This window comes from Pavona decussata, unplaced genomic scaffold (genome assembly GCF_977016875.1).
Source record: "Pavona decussata unplaced genomic scaffold, jaPavDecu1.1 SCAFFOLD_250, whole genome shotgun sequence".
In the NCBI taxonomy this organism is placed as follows: Eukaryota; Metazoa; Cnidaria; class Anthozoa; order Scleractinia; family Agariciidae; genus Pavona; species Pavona decussata.
Window position 1 is genome coordinate 593,935 of NW_028145654.1, and position 23,698 is coordinate 617,632.

General features: G+C 39.0%; 1 protein-coding gene across 6 annotated transcripts; it reads right to left on the bottom strand.

Annotated features, from left to right (window-relative positions):
- Positions 1-682: 682 nt before the first annotated feature.
- Positions 683-21,444, bottom strand: LOC146457010 (uncharacterized). Of its 6 annotated transcripts, XM_085092469.1 has the most exons (12): positions 21,378-21,396; positions 21,020-21,270; positions 20,759-20,859; positions 20,194-20,363; positions 17,487-17,581; positions 16,246-16,340; positions 14,739-14,897; positions 12,028-12,702; positions 8,507-8,695; positions 5,754-5,870; positions 5,077-5,160; positions 683-3,829 (listed from the first exon to the last, which is right to left on the bottom strand). In XM_085092469.1, exons 7-12 carry the CDS (start codon positions 14,773-14,775, stop codon positions 1,143-1,145), a joined length of 3,789 nt encoding a protein of 1,262 aa, XP_084948595.1. In that variant the 5' UTR covers positions 14,776-14,897; positions 16,246-16,340; positions 17,487-17,581; positions 20,194-20,363; positions 20,759-20,859; positions 21,020-21,270; positions 21,378-21,396; the 3' UTR covers positions 683-1,142. The 6 variants fall into 6 exon arrangements, with proteins under 6 accessions (XP_084948595.1, XP_084948592.1, XP_084948594.1 ...); XM_085092466.1 differs by having other exon boundaries at positions 21,020-21,444; XM_085092468.1 differs by lacking the exon at positions 17,487-17,581 and having other exon boundaries at positions 21,020-21,444.
- Positions 21,445-23,698: the final 2,254 nt, after the last annotated feature.

The window sequence follows — 23,698 nt, forward strand, 5'->3', positions numbered from 1 at the left end:
TTTATATTCATTCAATTTAAGTTCCAGAGTGGCCGTTTAGGACTGTTTAGCGGGTAATTCAAATTCAAATTTTCGTTGAATGGCGTGAACTGCTTTCCAAAGCTTGTCGATTTCAATTTTCACTGCTGCAGAGTCAGATGTAATTGAATCTTGCTCTGTTTGCTCGCTTGGGTCGTCCATCACCGTTATATTCTCTGGAATAGTGCGTTCAGGAGGTTCTTCGGTGATCGCAGCAGTGTTAATGTTTTGACCGGCCAACACGATAGTTTCTTCGGTTGATCTATCGACAAGAAGTTTGTTGTTCACCACCTCTTCGAGAATGTCTCTGACTTCTCCAGCCGCTCTTCCTTGCACTTGGAGTGTCTTCGTATTTCGGTAAAAATTAAACGTAACATCAGATAACTTGAGAACGGCACAGGAGCTGTTACATGACATAGACAACTTGTCACTGTTTCATTTTTTGGATTCGCTCAGGCGAAGGGCTACGGCTCGAAACGTCAGCACTCGAATCTCTTTACGGTGGCCAATTTACCTTTAATTCTCAACTCTGTTGATAAACCAAACATTCGTTTATGGAAATAACTCCCGGAAAATTGTACAAGTGGTGAGTGTATGGTCTCTAGGCAAGTAGCAAGCAAAAAAAAGGGAAACGTTTACTTTTAATAATTGTTTATTTGTTCCTTTACACATACTGTTGAGAATAAATATGGAACCTATTGACACTGACAGGAAAAAGACATTTTGGGTGTTAACTCTGAGAGCCATGTTCGGAGCAAATTATTATTCACACTTGCATTTTGCGCAGGTATTTCATAACTAAATACATCAGTATCGGACTGATTGTAAGAGCGCTTTTCAATTGAGCATCCAAAGTAAACATTTCGCATTTCCTTTCCTTCGGTCTATAAATGGTTAAGTTGGCCACTTTCTCAATTATAAGACATTAAATCAAAAACAATCCCGACTTGCTCAGAAGGGTTTCCGCGTTTAAGGCCATTTACTTACATTTTCTTGGCGGTTGATATTCATTGTTGTTTACGTCTTTTCGGGTATGTTAACAGTTATTACTTTGGTTACGGTTTTGTGATACTCAATTGAACACCGCTCTCTCTTGCTAACGGGTTTTCCGTGTGTCGAGCGAACTAAAATTTAACTTGACAAGGTACATCTTGTAGTGCATTACACAGGTGTGCCACTATTTGTTTCCCTATACTGTTACCACTAAGGTCCAAGTAAGTGAGTTTCCAATTTTTATCTTTTAGTGCATCACACAGGTGTACTGCTCCTTGGTCTCCTATATTGCTATCACTTAGGTACAAGTTAGTGAGTTTACAATTTTTATCTTTTAGTGCATCACACAGGTGTGCTGCTCCTTGGTCTCCTATATTGCTATGACTAAGGTACAAGTTAGTGAGTTTACAATTTTTATCTTTTAGTGCATCACACAGGTGTGCTGCTCCTTGTTTTCCTATACCTTTACCACCAACGTACAAGTAAGTGAGTTTACAATTTTTATCTTTTAGTGCATCACACAGGTGTGAAGCTCCTTGTTCTCCTTTTAAGGTATAACTAAGGTTTAAGTTAGTTAGTTTACAATTTTCATCTTTTAGTGCATCACACAGGTGTGCTGCTCCTTGTTCTTCTATATTGTTACGACTAAGGTCCAAGTTAGTGAGTTTACAATTTTCATCTTTTAGTGCATCACACAGGTGTGAAGCTCCTTGTTCTCCTATAAAGGTATAACTAAGGTTTAAGTTAGTTAGTTTACAATTTTCATCTTTTAGTGCATCACACAGGTGTGCTGCTCCTTGTTCTCCTATATTGTTATAACTAAGGTCCAAGTTAGTTAGTTTACAATTTTCATCTTTTAGTGCATCACACAGGTGTGCTGCTCCTTGTTCTCCTATATTGTTACGCCTAAGGTCCAAGTTAGTTAGTTTACAATTTTCATCTTTTAGTGCATCACACAGGTGTGCTGCTCCTTGGTCTCCTATAACGTTTCCATCGAGTTTCAATTCAGTGACTTTAACATTTACATCACTTAGTGCACGACCAATCTCTACACAACCCAATGCACCAAAAACGTTTCGTGATAAAGACAAGAATAACTCTTTGTGAACATTTTTAAGGACATGCAGTACAGCTGCACACCCTATAGGTGCTACGGAACAAGTCTCAAAACTTACTCCATTAAAACCAATTTCTGCCAATTTATTTTGTAAAGTAGATTGCTGGTTTGCATTGATCTCATACAAACATTTACATACGTTCAGGGCTAATGTCCTGCCTTCCTCAGCTGGCCAGACGGTCAGTGTTCTTCTCTCTCTCATCCAGATAACCTTGGGTGGCTCCTGTGTCGACACAGGAAGAAGTTCACTAAAAATATCAACATTTGACATCTCTTGGTCTGAATCAGGCTCCAACAGCCCAGCCACAAACTGTATCACTACTTGCCATGCACCTTTGTTGATGTGATCAGCAACAAATCTTCGCAATTCCTCTTTAGTCATGGTGTCCGTTACATGCTTAGCAGCGAAAAATTCCTGCACTGTTAAGTGCAGGAAACAGTATTGTGCTTTGGGCTGTTCAGTAAGTGAACAGGGCTTTGCGTCAGGCAAACGGTGAAGCAGTCCACAATCCTCCAGTCCATCAACTTCGTTTGATTGAAAGATTAATCTTCCTTGTTTAATGCCATTAAAAGCGATTTTTCCCAGTCTCTTGAACACCATTTCATTTGCGGGATGAAGCTCTTTAAATGGTTTGTACATGTACGTCCCAAGGTCGGTTTTAGAGCAGCTGTACTTGTCATCACGATTGTGCTTATAGAAAAAAATCTTGACGGTCATGCTGTAAATTTCGGTCATCTTTGTTGGGAGTTGCAGAGCTCCAGCGAAGACAGAGATCGTTATCAACTGCAGCAAGCAATGACAAATGATAAAACAATTCATGGGTATATAGCAGAGTGAAAAGAGGTTTATGTTTGTGCTGATGTGTTGCCATATTGTTTCTTTCGCGACGTGATCACCTTCTGTAAACTTCTCCACATAGTCCTCAATTTGCTCAGATGTAAATCCAAGAATTTCAACTGTCCTTTTGAATTTTAGGTTTCTAACGCATTCCACAGCAGTTGGTCTTGTTGTCGTTATCACCGTAGAACCACGGAGAAGTTTTCCTGACACTAGTTTTCTGTAGAGACAACGGAGGGGCATTTTCGCCTCCCCAGTGTTCTTGTAATAAGAGTCATCTTGGGCTACGTCTAACCTTGCAGAGAATTCATCAATTCCATCGAAAATCAAAAGTACTTTGGTGGGGTTCTCTTTAATATAGCTCCAGACCTCGTCATCCAAACGTCCTACTGTTTCTGCGCGATCCAACAGCTCATAAAGATTGAGGTCTGTTTCCGAGTTTAAGTGCCTGAATTTCAAAAGGAAGGCCATTTCAAAATGCGTTTTCATCTTGGGGTTACCAGATGCCCACATTCGAAGAAGCTTAGTAGACAGCATTGTTTTGCCAATCCCGGGACGACCAACGACGAGAACATTGTTGCGGTAAGCATCAAAGATGTCTTCTAGCCGTACAGACTTGGACTGACTCGCATTGGGTGTGGGGTACACTTTGAGTTGTTCCCATCTATCCGTGGGAAAGTTATATCTCACTCTGCCTTCATGAATTACTGCATTTACATATATTTGGTCCGTACTCAGATCTTTAGCTTCTGGGCCTTCACCTGGATTAGTTCTGAAGGGTTGTTGAAGATCTGTAAGCTGCTCTGTGCCTGCTAAAATATCGTCCTTTATCTTTTGTACGGCTGCTTGCAGTTGCAAATTATCTGGATTGAGGAAAAGAAGATGAACATTACTTCAGCTAATTTGTATGTCGAGAAAGCTTTGCGTAGCCAAATACAGCTGTTTCGACAAAAGTTGTCCAAAAAAGCGTAAAAGCGTACGCGACAATGCCGAAAGGTAGTCTGGGAAATACCCAATAAATTTCAATAAAAGCTCAGAATCCATAATGCATCGACCGTACAGCGACGACTTGAGATGGCGGGCAACATGGATTCTGAGCTTTTATTGAAATTTATTGGTATTTCCCAGACTACCTTTCAACATTGTCGCGTACGCTTTTACGCTTTTTTTGGACAACCTTTCTCGAAACAGCTGTATATTGGGGATAAAAATCTGATCGTGATATTCTATTTCACATACCGTCAGATTCCTTTCCCGTACTGGTGTCGCTTTACGAACAAACTACAGTTTGCTAATTTCCAGTACCAAACTGTAGCCAACGCCCCCCCCCCCCCCCCCCCGAAAAAATTAATAAAAAAATAATAATAAATTAATTAATTAATTAATTAATTAAAAGATTAACACAATCTAGGAGATGGGTATTAGAAACAAGTCTCAGAGCCATAGTTTGATGCCTGGCAATTTCAAAAAGAAGACAAAATCATGTCACTTCCTTTTCGTTCTGAGGTTAATCTTTGCACGAGACGATTCTTTGGTTGCGAATCAGAAGCAGACTTATATCCACACCTCTTACTGTCCCGACTTCTTCATCCACGTTTGTAGTTAGAAAACCAAATTTTTACAGATTTGCAACTCATCCAATCTTAATTCCTCACATTCGACACTTGAGAGCTTCAAGTTTAGATTCTTCACAACGTTTTTGCTTTGGACTGCTTCTTTAACTTTTAGTTACTTTCAATCAGAAATTGTACAGCAGCGCTGTTGTCGAATATTATACCAGGCCGCGCGCGGTGAAAAGAAAACAACCCAGAAACGTTTTTACTCTTGATGTTATGACATTTTTTCTTTGCATGAACAATTGTCTATCAGTTTGGTAATACTGTTTGTTATTTCATGGCCCATGAATCACATCGTATATCACGCACTTTTATAACTTATGACTAATAATTAATAAAATAGTTTTACGCAACATCTTTTTAATTCTCTGGAATTCCATTCACAAAAACAAATACTTCGTCTCTGTGGAAAGCGGGAACCTTTTAATTATTAGACTGCTTCCATGGAGTCTACCCAGTTCTTCCTCTAGTAAAGCTACTGAATTAAAACTAACCTTCATCCTCATTTTCTTCTCTTCTCTGTTTCTTCTCTTTCTTGCTTTCTTTTCTCGTCTGCTCAACCTTCTCGCTGACGTCATCTTAAGATCAACATTCAAAACAAAGCAGGAGGGAAGGGAGAAAAAAGGAAAATGTTGAAAACGTAAATGTTTGGTTTTCAATTTGACGTGAGTGAACAAAGATGTACTTCACACACTTGATACCCTGTAAGTCCCTCATTTCGCCTCCTTCTCATCTTATCTTATCACCTCCCCTCCCCTCCCTTTTTTCTTGCAAGCTTCAAACCATTGTCCAATAGAGAGACGAAGTGTCTCTACCCCTTACCTGTGGCATAACAAATTAATCGTTTCATAAATTGCAGGGGTTTCAATAAGGGCCAGTCGCCGGGGAAATTGACCGTCTGTGAACACAATTTTGCCCAGCTGTTTTTAACATCACAAGCCATGTTTTCAATAAAAGATCATAATTATCCAAGTTAACTACACTGTACATGTATCCTGCCCAGGTACAATAACCTCTTGCCCAACTGGGCAAGATCTTAATAAAACCCCTGAAATTGATGGCTGTAATTGTTTCACAGACCAACTATCACCAGATAACTTGAAGACCTTTTTACATCCCTTCATGAGTCATATTCTCAGGTCTGATTTTTACATAGCTAACTGGGACTGACCTTCATCCTCGCTTCCTTCTCTCTTTATTTTTCTCGTTTTTTCATTTTCCTTTCTTCCTGTGCTATGGGGAAAATTCAACTTTTCCATTTCAGTGCTCATGCGCTCGCTGATGTCACCTGAGGATCAACATTCAACACAACTTGTTAAATTTTTTGTACGATATCCTTTCCAGCCACAAGTATCAACTGTAATTTGATCAGATTTTAAATTAAATATAAAAACACAGACCACACGAAGCTGATAAGATACACTGTATAGAAAGACTCGGCAACAACCATACACTGCACATGCTGTTAATTCAAATTGAACAATACCATAGCCTGTTTGGAGAGAGGGAGAGAGAGAGGGTGGCGCTACTCTTTCTCCTTGTTAACACCAAGACTATACACAAGTAAATATGTGTTTTAAAGGTGGCATAATTTCCTGAATTATTGCTTTGAATGAGTATGCTAAAAACAAAATTTCTTCAAGTAGCCATCCATCGATAGATGAGGCAGTAACTCTGAGCTTTTGTCACAAAAAAATTAAAGTGACCAAGTTTCTTGTGCCTTTTTCTGCAATTGTTTTAGTTGTTGTAGCACTGGTGCACACTGGTAGCACAATTATAATTCAGTCCAATCAGACTTGCACTCCACCGAATAAAATCAGATGAGTAAACATTTGACACAGTCTATAAGCACAATGTCACTTTAGTGTTCTGGTGCAAGTGGACATGATGTTTTGTTCAATCTGAATAAAAGATGTTGAGCAACCCAAGCAGGATAGTCACTGCCAATGGTGGTAGCCTCACCTATTTGTTCACTGGCTTTAAAGTTGGACAAGACATTGACAAGTTTTTATTTATAACAAATAATAGCAGTGTCCCCTCTGGTTTTTCCTTGGGTAAAGAGTGAGGGTCTTGACAAATTAAACTCATCAACAATAGATGAGCGTGGGAGCTGGTACCTAAAAGGTGGGTGGAGCCGGGCAGCCATCAGGCACAGGGAAGGAGGTTTATGGCAACCCTGCAAGCAGTCACCACTAAAGGCACCATCACACTGAACCCCATCAGTGGAATACTTACCAAGGAAGGGAGGGCAGAGAGGGAAAAAGGCTTGAATATAAAGCAAGTCAAATGGCCTTTCTCATGGGCCAGCAAGCAAGCAAATGTAAAGTGAACCATGAGGCGCCCCAAGCAGAGAGCTCAAAGATCGCCCCTGAGCTGCAATGAGAGTTGACTACTGACCGGCACTGTCTTGACTTTAACCATTTTTTTTTAACACTTTATTTAACAGTCAAACACACATTACAGAGCTGTCGTATAAAATATTACATGCAATATAAATGATGCGAGAAAACAAGGCATATACACTACACTGTTAACTACATGTAACAAAGGTTACAATGAATCTCATTTAAAGAATTTAAACTATTAAGCTACAAAGAAAAAAAAAACAAAAAAAAAACTATACAAACAATAACATTGAAATCAGTTGCCAATTTAAAAATCTGGCCCATTTTTCGTAAAAAGTGCTCCATTTGTTTGAGCTGAATGCTATGTATTTTTCTGTTTCAATTTTTTGATGTAATAACGCTTTAAAATCAGCAAAAAGAAAATTGACTCTATTTATTGCTTTACAATAGATTAGGTATTTACCAATAAGAATAAGATGGTTTAGGGCTGAACAAGAGGACCAATTATTCAAGATGCCGTACAAGATTTCTTTCCTGCCTAGAGTTAGAGTTTCTTTGGAAATGCACTGGTACCAACCAGTGAAGTCGGACCAGAAGGAAACATCAATAGGACAGGATACAAATAAATGGGTGACTGTTTGCTCCACATTTGTGCAATAAGGACAGAAAGGATCCTCGACTTTACTCATATTTTTGTGAAGCATATTTTTTGTGTAAAGCATGTTGTGAATTATTTTATACTGAAACATTGAAAGTTTTATTTCTTTTGTGGCGACAAATGGTAAAGAATAAATTTTCTGACATTCATCCTTACTGAATCCCATTTCCATTAGCTTCTTCTCTGCCGTCGGCGGATTAGAATCTTGGTTTTCGGCCAGTACCCGGTGTATTGTTTTGCAAGTCATCTTATCAATGGCAAGTAAATCAGCCATATTAGTTTTAGTTTGATTTTCTTCTTTTAAATAATTCTTCCACTTTCCCAGTATTGTAGAAGTGAGGCCAAAGTACTGCAGAAAGTTGCATTTGATCTTAAATTTCTGTAAGAACTCATGAAAAGATAGAAGCCAGGTTTTGTTTTCACCTACATTGGCTCGAGAGTTTAGTGACACCAGCTTGGTGCCAACTTTCAGAGTACACGGACATGTTATTGATTTTTATAAAACTATTGTTCCAAATAATTTGATCAAGTACGTCTTTCGTTGTTTTAGGAATCACATTATTAATTTCTCGCCGATGTAGAATTACTTCATTATAAAAAGCGGACAGTTTTGCATTTAGAATCAAATATTTAACGTTATAATTGCAATAAAACAGCAGTGTTCCGCCTACACTTTAACCTTGCCTAAATTACATTTAGCCACATGAAAAATTCACTCTTTCCTTTGGGTCAAAACCATCAAATGTTCATGAAGTAAATGATAACCAAATATATAATAACCATAATAATAATAATAATAATATTACAAGTTACATGAACATTATTAGAGATAACAGGCAAGAAGAGCTAAAAAAGAATATCTTTAAGGCCAGACTCAATTGATTATGTCTTTCAGCCAGCTTTTCCAGTGATGACATTTACCTTGGCTATAGTGCGGCCATCCTTGGAAAACACGAGGATCATTAAGAATGTTTGCCACAACAGAGGCTGCCATGGTACTTGCAAAAGCCATCCAGTCACCACTTGAAGGCTGAGTTGGATCTCCAAAACTGGCCACACCTTTTACTATCACCCATTCTACCTTGTCATCATAGGCTGCTGCATAAAGACCTGAATTAGGAAGACAGATAATTAAACCATTGATGCGCTCTAAAAACATTCATGATTCGAGGCAAGTGGTAGGCATACACTGTAATTAGGCATAGTTGGGGGGGGGGGGGGGCGGGGGGCGTTGGTGAACAGTGTGAGAATATTTTGGCAATATTCTCACGCCACCCCTCCCCCCACCTATGTCATGCTTCATGACTACTGGATAGTATGAAATCACATTGTAGTCAACAAATAGGGTTTGAAAATCTGGCTAGCGCTTATAAAGTATAGCCTGTGAATACAGACATATTTCCGACTGTCGCTTCTGCCTGCTGAAAAACAATGTCTGCGAGCCCAAGCAATTTCCGTGACGTAGAAATTTTAAGGCAATCATAGTAAATAACCTCATAAAATCACAGAACCATTATTACACAAAATTCCTAGGCGGTGAACCTGTAACTCATGGAAACACAATGGCAGACAGTATGGAGGATGCGTTTAGCAAAGTTTGCAAGGTTTTCGATATTGAAAAGTTTAAATAAGCACCAGGAGGATTCAATCAAGTATGTTGTAGAAAAGGAAAAGGCTATTTTTGTCAATTTGCAGATGGCAAGTTGTTGGTTTACAAAGCGTTCCCCATAGTGTCACTGTAGTGATACATGTTTTCGTCTGTGCAGTCCACTTGTGAGAAAAATATTGTGGCCGTGATTTCTCCATTGACAAGCTAACTGTTTTCTCAGGCAACGCTAAATAAATGTTATCTGTGAAGAGATAGGATCCATAGATTTCGTTACTCATGGTTCATGCTTATGCTATTTATCTGCAGTGAGATTGCAGGATGTTTGTTTATCATAGATATGAGAGTGCAGTGCTAGCCCTAATCGATCCACATCTTTACAAATCTGATCATTGTTGTCACTCGCTTTCAAGAGCTATGGCTTCTTGCAGTTATTATCAGCTTTCTTGCTTCGTAACTGAAAAACAGGTATTGTGTTCTTAAAGATGGCATGTATTTCCATGCATGTCATGTGGCTTTGCGTGCCTCCGACGTTAAAAATTGTTGACGGGCCTACAAGACTCCTGCAGTTCGAAAATAAATTGGTAATAAAACATTCACAACTTAGCTCTGCTTAATGATGTTTATCTTGTTCCTGAAGGGAAATACTCAAATAAAGCGAATGGAGGTTTTCTTACTGATCATTGTGAGCCATTAGGATTAGTTTTCGTTATGCCATTGTGTATGCTAGCTCTGTGGAGGGGTGTGAATAGGGGTCAGCAAATCTGCCGATCCGTGCTTATTTTAAGCAAAATCCGCCAATCTGCAGACATTTTTACAAAAATCCGAATGAGCAAGGTCTTTTTCTCTTGCAGTACTGTTAGAGACGTGAGCACTACAGAGCAGTCACTGACGTAACAGTAGGAAATAGCAAGAGGTGACAGGCCTGCACGACTTCTAACAATTATGGAAACATTTTTGAAGTGTAACCTCTTTATATTTTTGCTCTGACAAGCATGTTATTTAGAGATTTTCCTTTTTTAAAGAAAGTTAGTGGTGGCTCTTTGAAGATTTCTCGTAGGAAAGCCTGGTTTTGTATTAAGTGCTATGAGGCTGGGCACTAATTGTTGATATTGTGTCACAAAAGGCAATATTTGTTTGGGGGTGTTGTCTTTTTGCTTCAAGGCTGATAGCCTTTCTGTAAATCTGATAAAATTTTTTCAATCACATTATTTGGGTAACCTCTAGCAAGGGTTCATGATTTAATTTTTTTAATATTTTCCTCAAATGTTGTTTTTGAGGAGTTTTTTGTAGGAGTCTTAGGGCTTCGTCCTTAACAAACCCTTTTTTGACTCCTGGTGGGTGGCTAGAGGAAAAACGCGTACATTGAAAATTTTCAGTCGGCTTGAAATGTGTTTTGATATCCAGTATGGAATGAGGATGAAATCGATTGCCTTTGTATACAACTGTATCCAGAAATGTAGTCCGTTTACATTGCAGATCCCTGGGGGGGGGGGGGGGGGGGGTACTCCCAAAAAAATTGGATAGGGGTCTGCGGTCCACTTCCCAAAATCCTTACCCTATTTATGACCAAAGCGGCTGAAAAACCATACCCTTTGGGGCCGCACATACCTATATAGCCCATATAAGGGAGTACCCCCCCCCCCCCCCGGTGCAGATCACAGATCTGATGATCTATTAATCCTGTCAGTGTTGTAAATTTAAAGTCACACAGAAGGGTTCAGAAGAATAAATTGAATCAGACCGGCAAGTTAAGTTCCATGATCCGCACCTCAAAACAAACAAAATCCACAATCCACGCTGAGATATTGAAGAAATCCACGATCCGCTTAACGTTCCAAATCCACCATTCCGTAAAATATATCCTCAAAATCCGAAATCCGAGCAGTTTTTCGAGCTAAATCCGTTGATCCGCGAACCTATTCACCCCGCTCTCTGTGGCATTTGCCCGTTTCATGGACCACTCAAGTTTCATTCTATCATGTAATCTGATTGGCCAAGGAGAAAACAAAAGCCACTACGTCACGGAAATCGTTTTGCAGCTCGGGTTCACATACATTACGTTTTGGTGGAGAGAAGCGACAGCCAGAAATATGTCTGTGTTCGCAGGCTAATAAAATGTTGCATTATAAATGTTCTTTTTTTTGCATTTAACTCTGACTATTGTAACATCTTAAGTGTAATATGAATTATTACTCAACAAAGGAAAGGTTGGAGCTAGCCAATAGGTGATAGCTGTGCAGCATTAAGAAGGAGTAAGTAGATGCGTCTAAGCACAGTATAGACTGTCTAAGATACACTCTAAGCATTCTTAAGGATGGTGCCTACTAATACAAAAGTACATGTACGTGACTATGCGGGAAAAGCAGATCTTAATATGGGCTACTGGAATCCAGAAAGATAATTGGGGGCAGCGGGGCATTCTTTAGAGAAAATTAAACAACACTGAATTATTCTAAAAAGCAAACAAAACAAAAACAAGAAAGAAATAAAAAGCAATGTATGGTGGTTTTGAAGCTTTATTACATGTATCTCTGAAAAAATGCATGGCTAACCCCAACTTTCTTTTTAAATACCATTTATTGGCAAAATCACTTGTTAAGTTCTGCTTTCTCCACAAAGTGTTAAACCACGCAGAAATATCTCTGTATTAGTAGGCACCACCCATAGGAAACCTGAGTATCTCAAGGTGCACAGAACATAGATGTATGTGCTGTAACAAAAGTAAGTAACGTCTTTAAATTCAGTTTACTGTTGGTTCTAATGACCTTCACTTGGTACAAGTAATCCACAAATTGATAGACAAAGGATGCAAAAAATTTCTTAAAACACTTACCTTCACCCTCTGATTCAATAGCAATAGCTTCAGGATATTGCTGAACAACATCCTCATGCCTCCAACCAGACCTGGCTGCCAGTCGCTGGCTCAGAATATCACCATCACGGTGCACTCTCACTTCTCGCTCATCTGGGTTTTCCAAAGGAGCAACCCAGCCATCGACAATATACCTGATAATCTGACCAATATTTCTGCTCACAGGTGTTTTGAAGCCGGAAGGTGTTGTTAGCTTGGAAGATACAATAACATCTCCTAGTTTGGCTTTATCAGGACTTAAGCCACTGCAGGTACCCACTGAAAATACAACCTTGGGACGCAGGACCTTGACTGCATTCTTTACAGCTGTTGAAGAACCACCTGGCTCTGCAGACCCTTTGGAGCATCTTATTAATGCAACCTTCAGCTTCTCCTGGTCACCGCTTCCAGTTGACCCAAAGTACACATAACCAATCTCTTTGTGGCAACTCCTGAAGGGTTTATCAAGGTAATGGAAACAGCTTAAGAACTCACAGTCCTCCACCGTCAGTAGCAGAACATCAATTGGTAGTTGAGCATCACTCCATTTTTCACTGGTATTTGGAAGCTCGCTTGTCTTTGGAAGCTTAATACTGAGTTGTGGAGGGCTGTCTTCAGACTGCAGTAAAGAGCTTTTCTTCCCCTTAGTTTTGGCACCTAATGGAGAACAAGCAAAAAATCAGTAGAGAAATGTCGAGCCCTAAATCTCTCTGTAATTTTTGAATATTTCAGTTGCACAAAAATAAAGTTTTAGTAGACGTCATGTATACCTCAGGCATTTAATCTCCCACATGATCTTAGCAATTAAGAAAGTTTGTTCTCTGTGTTTTGGCAGGAAATCAGGAAGATCATGAGATTACATGAATGTTATTAGTTTCGGATAAATTATATGGCTTTTCATATTCATGAATTGTCCACTTTATTAACAGTTGATAGCCAATATTAATTAAGACGGCTCCATATACACTGTAGGAATATCATGTACTTAAAGCATGTAACACGGTATGAAAACCCATTTTTCCTTCTACACTGTATCAATTCATTAAAGTCCTCCAAAATGTAATATTCAAGAACAAAACTATGTTCCTCCAACCTTCACTGCATGTCATAAACACTAATACAGTCGAACCACCCTTTGCGACCACCCCTCATTAGCGACCACTTTTCCAAAATACCAAAAGTTTTTAAGTCAAATCACTATATAGACTGAACCTCTCGTAGGTGACCACCTATTGTAAGCGACCACCTCTCATAAGCGACCACTTTTAGAGATGATTGTTTAAAAAATTTTCAATTGTTTTTAACCTCCTGTAGGCGACCATTTGACACACACAACAAACAATAATCACCATAGATCCTAGAATTTTTTGCCTAGAATAATTCTGGACCAGTCTTAAGAGCGGCTGCCTGTAAGAATCGAGAACTGCATTTCAGCGACCACTTGGTCGAATTTCTGATATTTCGTCTGAAGATACCCTTGGATTAACTATTTTCGAAAATCATATTTTAAAGTTCCAATTAAGGTATTTTATTTTTTGAGAAAATTGCAAGAGTTTGAAATGCGGCCTAGGTGCGGTCACGGGCCAATGAAAACCGCGAAAATTTAGGTCAAAGGACGAAGCCTTTATTTTAGAGCAGAGTAGGAAAGAAATCTCGGATTGAAAAACATTGAATGGCTGTCTTCAGTCCGTCTGATTAGTTTTAGGGCCCAATATGTGATGTTTGGAAAAATTCACGGGCTCCAGATGTCAAGTGTTTGTGGATCGGTTCTGATCTAATAATTCGTGACGTGAATTGCGAGCCGCAAGTATCGCACGCATATTCGATCTTCCTTGAGTGGGAAAGAGTTTGAATCAGAGCTTGAAACTTGGTGCAAATAAAGTTCTTTAATTTCTTCGTCTTTCGATATATGAGATTTAATTTAGAGAAAATGACATACCAGAAACACTTTTATTTCAATGAAAATAAGCATTAGTTTCAAGGTCATTTTGAGTAGCGTACACAAATCTGTATGCTTTAGAAAGCAGCCAGCGAGTTTGGAATGTTTATTGTATTGATTCTCTTGCGAGATGGTTGGTCTAAGTTTGTGTAAAGTTTCAAGTTCATTGGGTTATTTTACACCGTGAACAGGGCTTCGTCCTTTGACCTAAATTTTCGCGGTTTTCATCGGCCGTGACCGCACCTTGGCCGCATTTCAAACTCTTGCAATTTTCTCAAAAAATAAAATACCTTGAAACTTAAAAATATGATTTTCAAAAATAGTTAAACCAAGGGTATCTTCAGACGAAATATCAGAAATTCGACCAAGTGGTCGCTGAAATGCAGTTCTTGATTCTTACAGGCAGCTGCTCTTAATATACTTGCAGCTAAGAAAAGTTATCAATATGGGTTTTGATAAGCAGTTGGCAAAAGGGTTAGGTCTCCGCAGTTACCTTATGTAAATTGCCTGAAATTTAGACTCCCCTGTGGTCTGACCTCTGGTAAGCAACCACCTCCCATAAGCGACCAAATATCCTTGACATTATGGGTGGCCGCTTACGGGAGGTTCAACTGTAACACCTTTATGTTCTTGCGTTAACACTCCTCGAACACAGGCGACTGTCAATGTGCACTTTTCTTGACTAATTTTGCTCAAGCTCGTAGTTCTCTCGTCACGCAGGAAAATATCGTTGATTAAATTTATATGTAGTTACCTCTTATGTCTTCCAAGTTGTCGTCATTGCCCTCCATTGTTCTAAAGCCTTCCCCCCTCAATACTCCCACTCTCAGGGTCCATGTAATCAATCTTTAAGCTCTCAGTCTAGGATCATCCAGGCTCTCCTTCTCTACACAGTGCTTCTTAGATGCCCTGTCTGTAAGCATTGAAAATATACTTCCAATTATTATTACCTTCATACTTTTAAAAATTGTTGTAGGATTTTAAAATGTTGTCATGCAGTAAAGAGCACTCAAACACAGCCATAAATTGAATTCAATTGACTCTGAGACTTGGAGTTGCGAGTACTTTGCAAGCCTAGAAAATCAGGTGAGGATATTTCTAATCCGAATCAAGATAACATATACATGTTAGGGATCGCAAAGACGTAAAAACGAACATCCCCCCCCCCCCCCCCCGATGGGAAATTTCATCTTTTATGGAGTCCAGTTATATAACTGCTTATTTGCACCCAGAGCCTTTTTGGGTAAAAGAAGTGTTAGGGATCTATGTCATTGCTTCATATCTCAGATCATAGTGAAAGAAAAATTGGACGAATCCAATTAGTTTTCTTTCGGTACCTTTTAAGGGTTAAATTAAGTAAGAACCCACAGCCAAAAAAAGTACATGTAGACCACTCTTAGGGGTTCTTTTAATTTGAAACTTTAGACAAGCATTATGCCACTTTAAAATATGGGAGTACCCTGAACACTGTTGCTACTTATGGTTTAATGAATGCATGGAAAAATCAAAGAAACTCTGATAAAATGTTGCGATGTGTAATACATGCATGTTTATTTCTCCACCTTTTCCCTCACGACAGTACACCATGGAGAATAATTCCAAATGTAATGGTAAGCAATGTCTTATTTTATTTTGTGTTATTTCATGGTACTGTGCAAAAGTAAACTTATTATGCATGGATTAACTATCAAAAAGAAACTTCAAGTAACTGGCCAGTGATCTTTTCCCATGCATTTTGTGTTGTATAAAGACTACACTAGCATTCTGACTACAAGGGCAAACCTATCTTTAAGTTAACCCTCTGAGTGCAACTTGGCAGATCTTAAAACTGAACTTGATGAAAGACAAAAGTACCCTCCCAGTCCTGAGTTACCGCATTTTTTCTGAAATGTGTGGTTTTACGTCTTTGCGATCCCTAACTTTTATGTAATGTTATCTTGACAAGAAATTTTCATTTTCTAGGTTTGGCAACTCGTAACTCGCAACTCCAACTCAGAACTCACAACTCCGGAACTCACATTCTTCCCACACCCTAAGTATATACATGTAAGCCTTTTCACCAAAAACAGAAAGGCTCAGAATTCAGAGCAGCTGGCTTTTTAGTAGGTTGTGAGCACTTGAGGAGAACCTTGTAAATGGCCCACGAATTTTCCACTATAGATGCCTCACTACTAAACTTGAGACTGAATTCATTAATCCATCAAAGAAGCAATGAGATGTAAAGGGAAGTGAATAGTGCTACTAAAAGTTTTAAATCTTACCTATTTTAAAAATAGCATTGCTGATGTCTTAATTCTCTTCTTTGTCGCTTGTTAGAAGAGGTTTCTCTCTAGTCTTGCTTTCCAATGTATGAGATCTACATGAAATTAAGGTAGTTTGGCAAACATTACAATCACATTATCAAAAAATTATTTAAGAGCTGCTCCCTACAGCTGTTGGTAAATGTTAGCCAAAGCAGAGTAAACTTAGTTTGAGTTAGTAGGGAGTGCGAATTGAGTTTGAGTTAGATAGTATAAAATGACTGGAGACAAGTCCAGGAAAAATCAAATTTTGTTCGAGTTAGAAGGGAGTGTGGGTACTTTTTCATGGGTGGGCGCTTATAATTTTCCCAACATTTTCAGTAAACAAGGACATTTTCAGAGAATAACAAAACAAGGGGTAACAAATTTATTTCCCTTAGACAAGACAAAACAAAGTGCAAAATCTAACATAAGAAATATAAAAGGTCATTTACAGCACTTACTGTGCAAAAATAATGAGAGCGAATTTCGACAAATTTTGTCTATTGTTCTTGTGAATTTTCGAGGATATGTCGGCAAAATTTCGTACGGTATTTCGCGTCGCTCAATGCGATATTTCGAAGAAAATGCGGCACATGATGCGAATTCTTTCGAAAATTTCAAAGTAAAGAACTTTCCTTGCTTTCAAAATTTAGAAGAAATGAACTTTCGTTTCTTCGAATTTTCGAAGCAGCAAACTGTCGTTAAAAATACACTGTAGATTATAATTGCAGTACATTACTCGGAACTAAACGCACTTTGTTCTGGGTGAAACTTAGTAGATCTTAAAACTGAACTTGATGAAAGACAAAAGTACCCTCCCAGTCCTGAGTTACCGCATTTTTTCTGAAATATGTAGTTTTACGTCTTTGCGATCCCTAACTTTTATATAATGTTATCTTGACAAGAAATTTTCATTTTCTAGGTTTGGCAACTCGTAACCTGCAACTCTATTACTCACAACTCACAACTCCGGAACTCGCATTCTTCCCACACCCCACGTATATACATGTAAGCCTTTTCAGCGAAAAGAAAAAGGCTCAGAATTCAAAGCAGCTGGCTTTTTAGTAGGTTGTGAGCACTTGAGGAGAACCTTGTAAATGGCCCACGAATGTTCCACTATAGATGCCTCATTACTAAACTTGAGAGTGAATTTAATTCATTAAAGAAGCAATGAGATGTAAAGGGAAGTGAAAAGTGCTAATAAAAGTTTTAAATCTTACCTATTTTAAAAAAAGCATTGTTGATGTCTTACTTCACTTCTTTGTTGCTTGTTAGAAGAGGTTTTCCTCTAGTCTTGCTTTCCAATGTATGAGATCTACACGAAATTAAGGTAGTTTGGCAAACATTACAATCACATTATCAAAAAATTATTTAAGAGCTGCTCCCTACAGCTGTTGGTAAATGTTAGCCAAAGCAGAGTAAACTTAGTTTGAGTTAGTAGGGAGTTCGAATTGAGTTTGAGTTAGATAGTATAAAATGACTGGAGACAAGTCCAGGAAAAATCAAATTTTGTTCGAGTTACAAGGCAGGGTGGGTACTTATTCAATGGTGGGCGCTTATGATTTTCCCAACATTTTCAGCAAACAAGGACAATTTCAGAAGATAACAAAACAAGGGATAACAAATTTATTTCGCTTCGACAAAACAAAACAAAGTGCACAATCTAACATAAACAATATACAGTACTGGACAGAAGAAACCTAACAGGGAACGTGTTACTGGAAAATTAGGGAACGCAAAGTGGAACATTTAGGGAGCGCTAAGGGAACGCTAAAAATTACAGTACCGGACAGAAGAAACCTAACAGGGAACGCGTTACTGGAAAATTAGGGAACGCAAAGTAGAACGCTTAGGGAACGCTAAAAGTTACAGTACTGGACAGAAGAAACCTAACACGGAATGCGTTACTGGAACGCTAAGAGAACACTAAAAAAATAAGCGTTCCGGTTTAAGGGGAATGCGTTCTTAGGAACGCATTCTCGAGGCCCAGAAAATCCAGTGGAAAGCAGCAAAAGATGATGTGTAAAAATGGCGCATGATAATCCATATGCGCAGCAAAAAAATTATCGAAAAAAAAACTAAAACAAACTTCGATAAGCATGATAAGTGATCCTTCGTAAATGTCAATGCCATGTTGTTTTCCGAAATTCATTTGGATAGTTTCTGCTGGCCAACAGTACTGCTTATCTGAGAAAATCGCACAATGATTGGATCTTGTAAACAAGGTGTGGTTCGATGTGTTGAAGATGCTTTTGTGGCTTGAATGCTCACTAATCTCCTACCTCAGCTTCATTATACATTAAAGCTGGCTTAAAACGAGAAGAGATGAATTCTTTTACGTTCAGAAAAACTATTTAGGCTTCAGAACCTCGTGGGAACCGTGCGAAGAGCCTGTTATCCTGATGTATGATGATATATTTTGCCGTAAGACAATGCATCCGAAGGTAGACAATCCACTTTGGATGTAAGTCGCGATTTATCGCTTCCTAAAAGATTTCGATTTACAGGATTATTAAAACAGCTTGTTGAAGTATTTATTTGAAGAATAGTTTAGCGTGTACCATCGAACATGCGAAGTACAGGTAGAACCCAAAGCGCAAAGTAAATGACAATTAAACAGATCAATTTGAAATAGTTTGTCCCACTTCAGGTCCAGCCCGATTTCTTTCGTATAGTACTTGCCTGACGCTTCGATGTTTCAATATGCCAGCAGAATAAAGGCAAGTTCAATCGAAAAAGGTTTATTGTTTCCTCGCATCTGATCTGTTCATCATGATATTAAAATATCGGATGAGAATTTTTTTTTATTTCGTCCCGTGCGTGGTTAAGTTTGTCATGGAGATTCCCTGTTTGATTAAAACGTCGAATAGGAAAAGACTTAATACTGGTTTAGACACATTTATGTTGTCCCCTTCCCTAATTTCATTGGCTATCTGGAAATCATTCTTTTTGAGTTGATGTAAATTTACAATCCGTTGTCTCGCATAAAGCGAGAGTTTGCCTATCTTTCCGACCAACACTAATGTCGTTTTGGGCACTCTAGACTTTGCACAAAACTTTCAGAAGAAACGCGTTCCTGAAGATAATTAGCTGAATGCGTTCTCTCTAGCGTTTCATTTTAAACTGCTTAGGGAACGCTAGGGGAGCGCTTAAGGAACGCAAAGCAGAACGCTTTAAGAATGCGTTCAGTGCAGCGTTCTCTGTTAGGTTTCTTCTGTCCGGTAAGTTCATTAACTACTGTATCTAAAACCAATTTTGGTTGATTTTGGTTCTCTTACTTCATGTTCAGCTGGTACAGAAATGTCTTTAGTTGGGAGGGGTGTAGGGTGGGGTCGGCACTTATTCAAGTTGGGTGCTTATTCAAAAGTTGGACAGTTATTAATGGAATAAATACAGTACATGAAGGAAATTGTTCCAAACAGCCAAAAAGGATCAACAACCTAACACGCAAGATTGTGTACCTTGCCCAAGAGATTTTAGACCACGAGTCTGATGAGATCCTGACTAACAACCTGTTCAGCATGGATAACTACCGATTGAGAATTAATACTTCTTGCTAAGAATAAAATTGTTTTGAGAACAGATTGATCAACCAAGTCTTGTGTGTCTGGGTGGGTTTTTCCCAGACGAACAGTAAAATATAAGATGACACTCAGACAATGTTACAATAATTGTCTGCACTTCATGCAAATTCGGATCCACGCATCATGCATGTGATGTTCAAGGTCCAACAAAGGAAATTGTTTGAAGCACAAATTTTAAAACTTTTCTCTAAGACCATTACCTTCAGTATGAAACATTCCCAGATTAAAATGGCATGTATAACTGAAGGATTACCATTCCAGAAATATCTGAATTTAATGCATCAAAGCGGCAAATGAGATGTAAATGGGAGCAAAAGGTGTAAATCAGAGTTTAAAATCTTACCTGTTTTAGCATAATGTTGACATCTAATTTCACTTTCTTTGCCTCTTGTTAGAAGAGGCTTCTCTTTAGTTCTGAAAAGACAACCAGTAACTGGTTCGCTCACTTGCCCACAACAAACTCGTCCAAAGAGAAGTTAACTTGCCTTCTCTACGTTTGTCCAAAATGGTGGCCTACAAATGTAAATAACAAGAGTCTTGCACAACTTGTGACTCATTTTGACAATACCAATACAGTTATGACTATATTTTATTATTTATTAAGCGTATAATCAAAAGTGTCATCTTCCTTGTGGGTGAGTTTGTTGAAGGCCATTGTCCATGTAGGCGAATTCTCAAAAATTATTTTCATTAAGCAGACAGATTCTGTTACAAGATATCACTTCGCAGAAAACAATAATTCCTTGAGGATTTTACAACTACGTTTTGTTGCTCCAAATTAAATATTGCTTTCGATTACAATTTAATTAGTAATATAAACGTGAATTTACAAACTGAAAATTGTTTTCCAGTTGAAACAGCTGAGACTAGTACATGAATCAGTCACGAGACTTCACAATTAAGCTTACCTTAGCTTTTCAATCGTGGTGCTGAGATCTTCAACAGTGGCACGTCGTTTCGAATTCAACCAAACGGTAAGACCAAAACCCTTCTCTGGTGATTATAAGAACTGAAACGCAAACATTGAAAAGAACATGAAAACTGTTCGATGCAGGAAGACAAACAAACATTGACAAACTTTGATGACTGCGTACATGTATAAGACCACCAAATCAACCAGGAGAAATTCCTTGAAAACACACATCAAATGAACTGATTTGACTCCTTACCTTTGCTGTAAGAACGAGAGGAAACGAAAACGCCCAAAACAATTGCGTCCCGGAGGACCACGTAGTGGCCACGAAGATATGTTTTCGGAGCTGCTGTGCAGTGAGGTTTTCGAGAGCCGCTCCCAAACTAAACTTCAAGGTCTTAAACTGAAAGAGTCATTGTTTACAAGCGATCATGCAAAACGGCACGTAACTGCCCTCATCTAAAACGCTGCGCGCCACTCGGGTCCCGCCAAAGATGACAAAGTTGCCTGCGGAAAAAAGGTCGAAATAACTGAAATATCCACTAAAAAGATTAAAATATCCATAGCTTTTGTCTAAATCAGCTGCACTGAATTTTGAACCAGAAAGAACATACAAGTCATATTTTTTTCTGCTCGTGGAACTGAAGAGCTGCAAAAAAACAAAACAAAACAAAACATAGCATGTGAATCCGCCATGTTTTTCTGGGCTTTTCAGCGAGAAACCGCAGAATCAGTTTACTGTTGGCAGCTGACTAGTACCCAGGCCCCGATTGGTCGCACTCCAGTGCGGATCCAGTGGGAGGGTTGGGAGGTTCCGCCCCTCCCCCTCTCCACCCTCAAACCTGACTTTTTGTCATTGTTATGATTATTTAAAAAAGTTTTTGTACCTGAAATTTTTACAACTAAACAGAGATCGCACTGATTATTATCTTACCCTGCTAGCAGAGGTTTCTTTCTGACAAATCTTTTAGCATGTACGAAGTCGTTCGCGTCTCTTTCAGATTTCACGTAGTCGGCTTTTTTACTACGCGAACAACAAGAGACGCGGACGACTTCATACATGTTGAAAGACTTTCCAGAAAGAAACCCCTGCTAGCAGCGTATTATTATCTCGATCTCAGGTCGTTTGAAAAACGGAAACTTCACAAGTTCAAGATCGTTCAACACTGCCGGAAAACGTATCGAGTGTCTGAAATTTGCTGAGGAGGCTAAATATCCAAACATAAGGGTCTTACTTACAGTTGGTTGCACTCTTCCCGTCAGTTCTGCTGAAGCTGAGCCGGTCACTGACTTAATCAAGTCGTCAGAGACAGGATGTCCAAAGAAGAGAGCCTCTCGGGACTTGCTTTGCATTCAAAATTCCGAAAATAACACTAAGACTGAAAAATATCTTAGTTCACGTCATTGGGAGCAAACGTACTCGAGTTGGTTCGTTTATGAGATGAAATAAATGGCCTAACTGCAAGTTGCGGCTTTTCAAATTTTTCGTAAGCTTTTACTTTTCAGCAACTTCTTTTTAGATTTTTTATGGAATTCTGTCAATTTGAACCAACTCTTGCATTCAATAGAACTGTGGGTTGAGTGTTCAGTTTTAGAGTAAGAGCAGTGCCCTTAATTTTCTTAGGGACTACAGTGAGCGACGGCCTCGTGAACTAGCGCGGAAATCATTGCTTCCCGCGAGGGGAAGCGATGCACGAACAGAAGCCGTCGCGTCCATTGCGGGGGGCAATTTTCACGCGCGCTTGTGTGGTTTAATTTGGTTGTTTTACTTTCCCTAAGAAAATTATGAACAGCTGCTTGTAATCTAGTACAGTCAGGGGCGTAGCTAGCCTTTAAGTCATTAAGCACGGGCTTAATAAGAATTTTCGTAATTAGTTTTTTGTAACAGCCGAAAGGCCGTATTTTCTTTTGCCTACTATTCAATAGCGAATACCCGCTATATCAACGTTTTATTTTCAAAAATAAATTAATGGATTTTATTATTATATATTAAAAAATGATCAAACTTAAACAAAGGATAGAACTGTTAATATAGAACTTTGAAATAGTTTTGCGCACGAAAATTTAGTTGATTGTTGATTTCCGCCTTACAGCGGCTTTGACAGCTGTGCGCCTGTAATCGTAGCCTGTGAACAGGCTCCCAAGTGGGGTCTAGGGCGAAGACAAAAATCGAGCTCGGAGAGGAGGAGGAGAAACCCGCGCTCTGCTCGCCCGGCTCGCCGATTTTTCTTTTCGCCGTATACTCCACTTGGGAGCCTGTTCACAGGCTACTGTAATTGTAAGAAAGAAAGTAGAACGGACATACGCTGATCATTCAAAATGCTTGTCAATGACTCCAATTGATCAATCAGCAAGAGAACTAAATAAAGCGTGTTGCACACACTAGAGGACAACTCACCATCTCCCCTGTAATTATTCTAAGCTAGAATAAGGGGATCTTCATAGAAAAGCTCATTGAGCTAGCTAAGATCTCCAGCCATTATATCTAAGTTAGCAGACATAAGTTTCTATTTGATTGTATTTATAATATAATGGACAGATTAAAAATTAAAAAAAAACCAAGAAGGTGCAGGTACGGGAGGAGTACCTTGGGTTTGTACAAGCTGAGAGTACCACAGGACAGGCGCTAGCCGAGAGGTTTCTAGAGACCCAGCAGGGCTATAGCCTGGATAGATATTGACTGCATGCGCGCACAGGGCTATGATGGGGCGGCAAACACGGCAGGGATTCACAGAGGTGTCCAAGCAATTATCAGGTATCGCGAGATGGGCGCATGCAGAGGGGAGAAACCAAACAACCTGGAGGATACACTGAGTTGCACAAGTGAAGATCTCTATCCGAATGTTACCACCGTGCTTACTATCCTCCTCACCATGCCAATGTCCACTGCTACACCACTCATGTCCAATATACACAAACGGATACGAATCGTCAA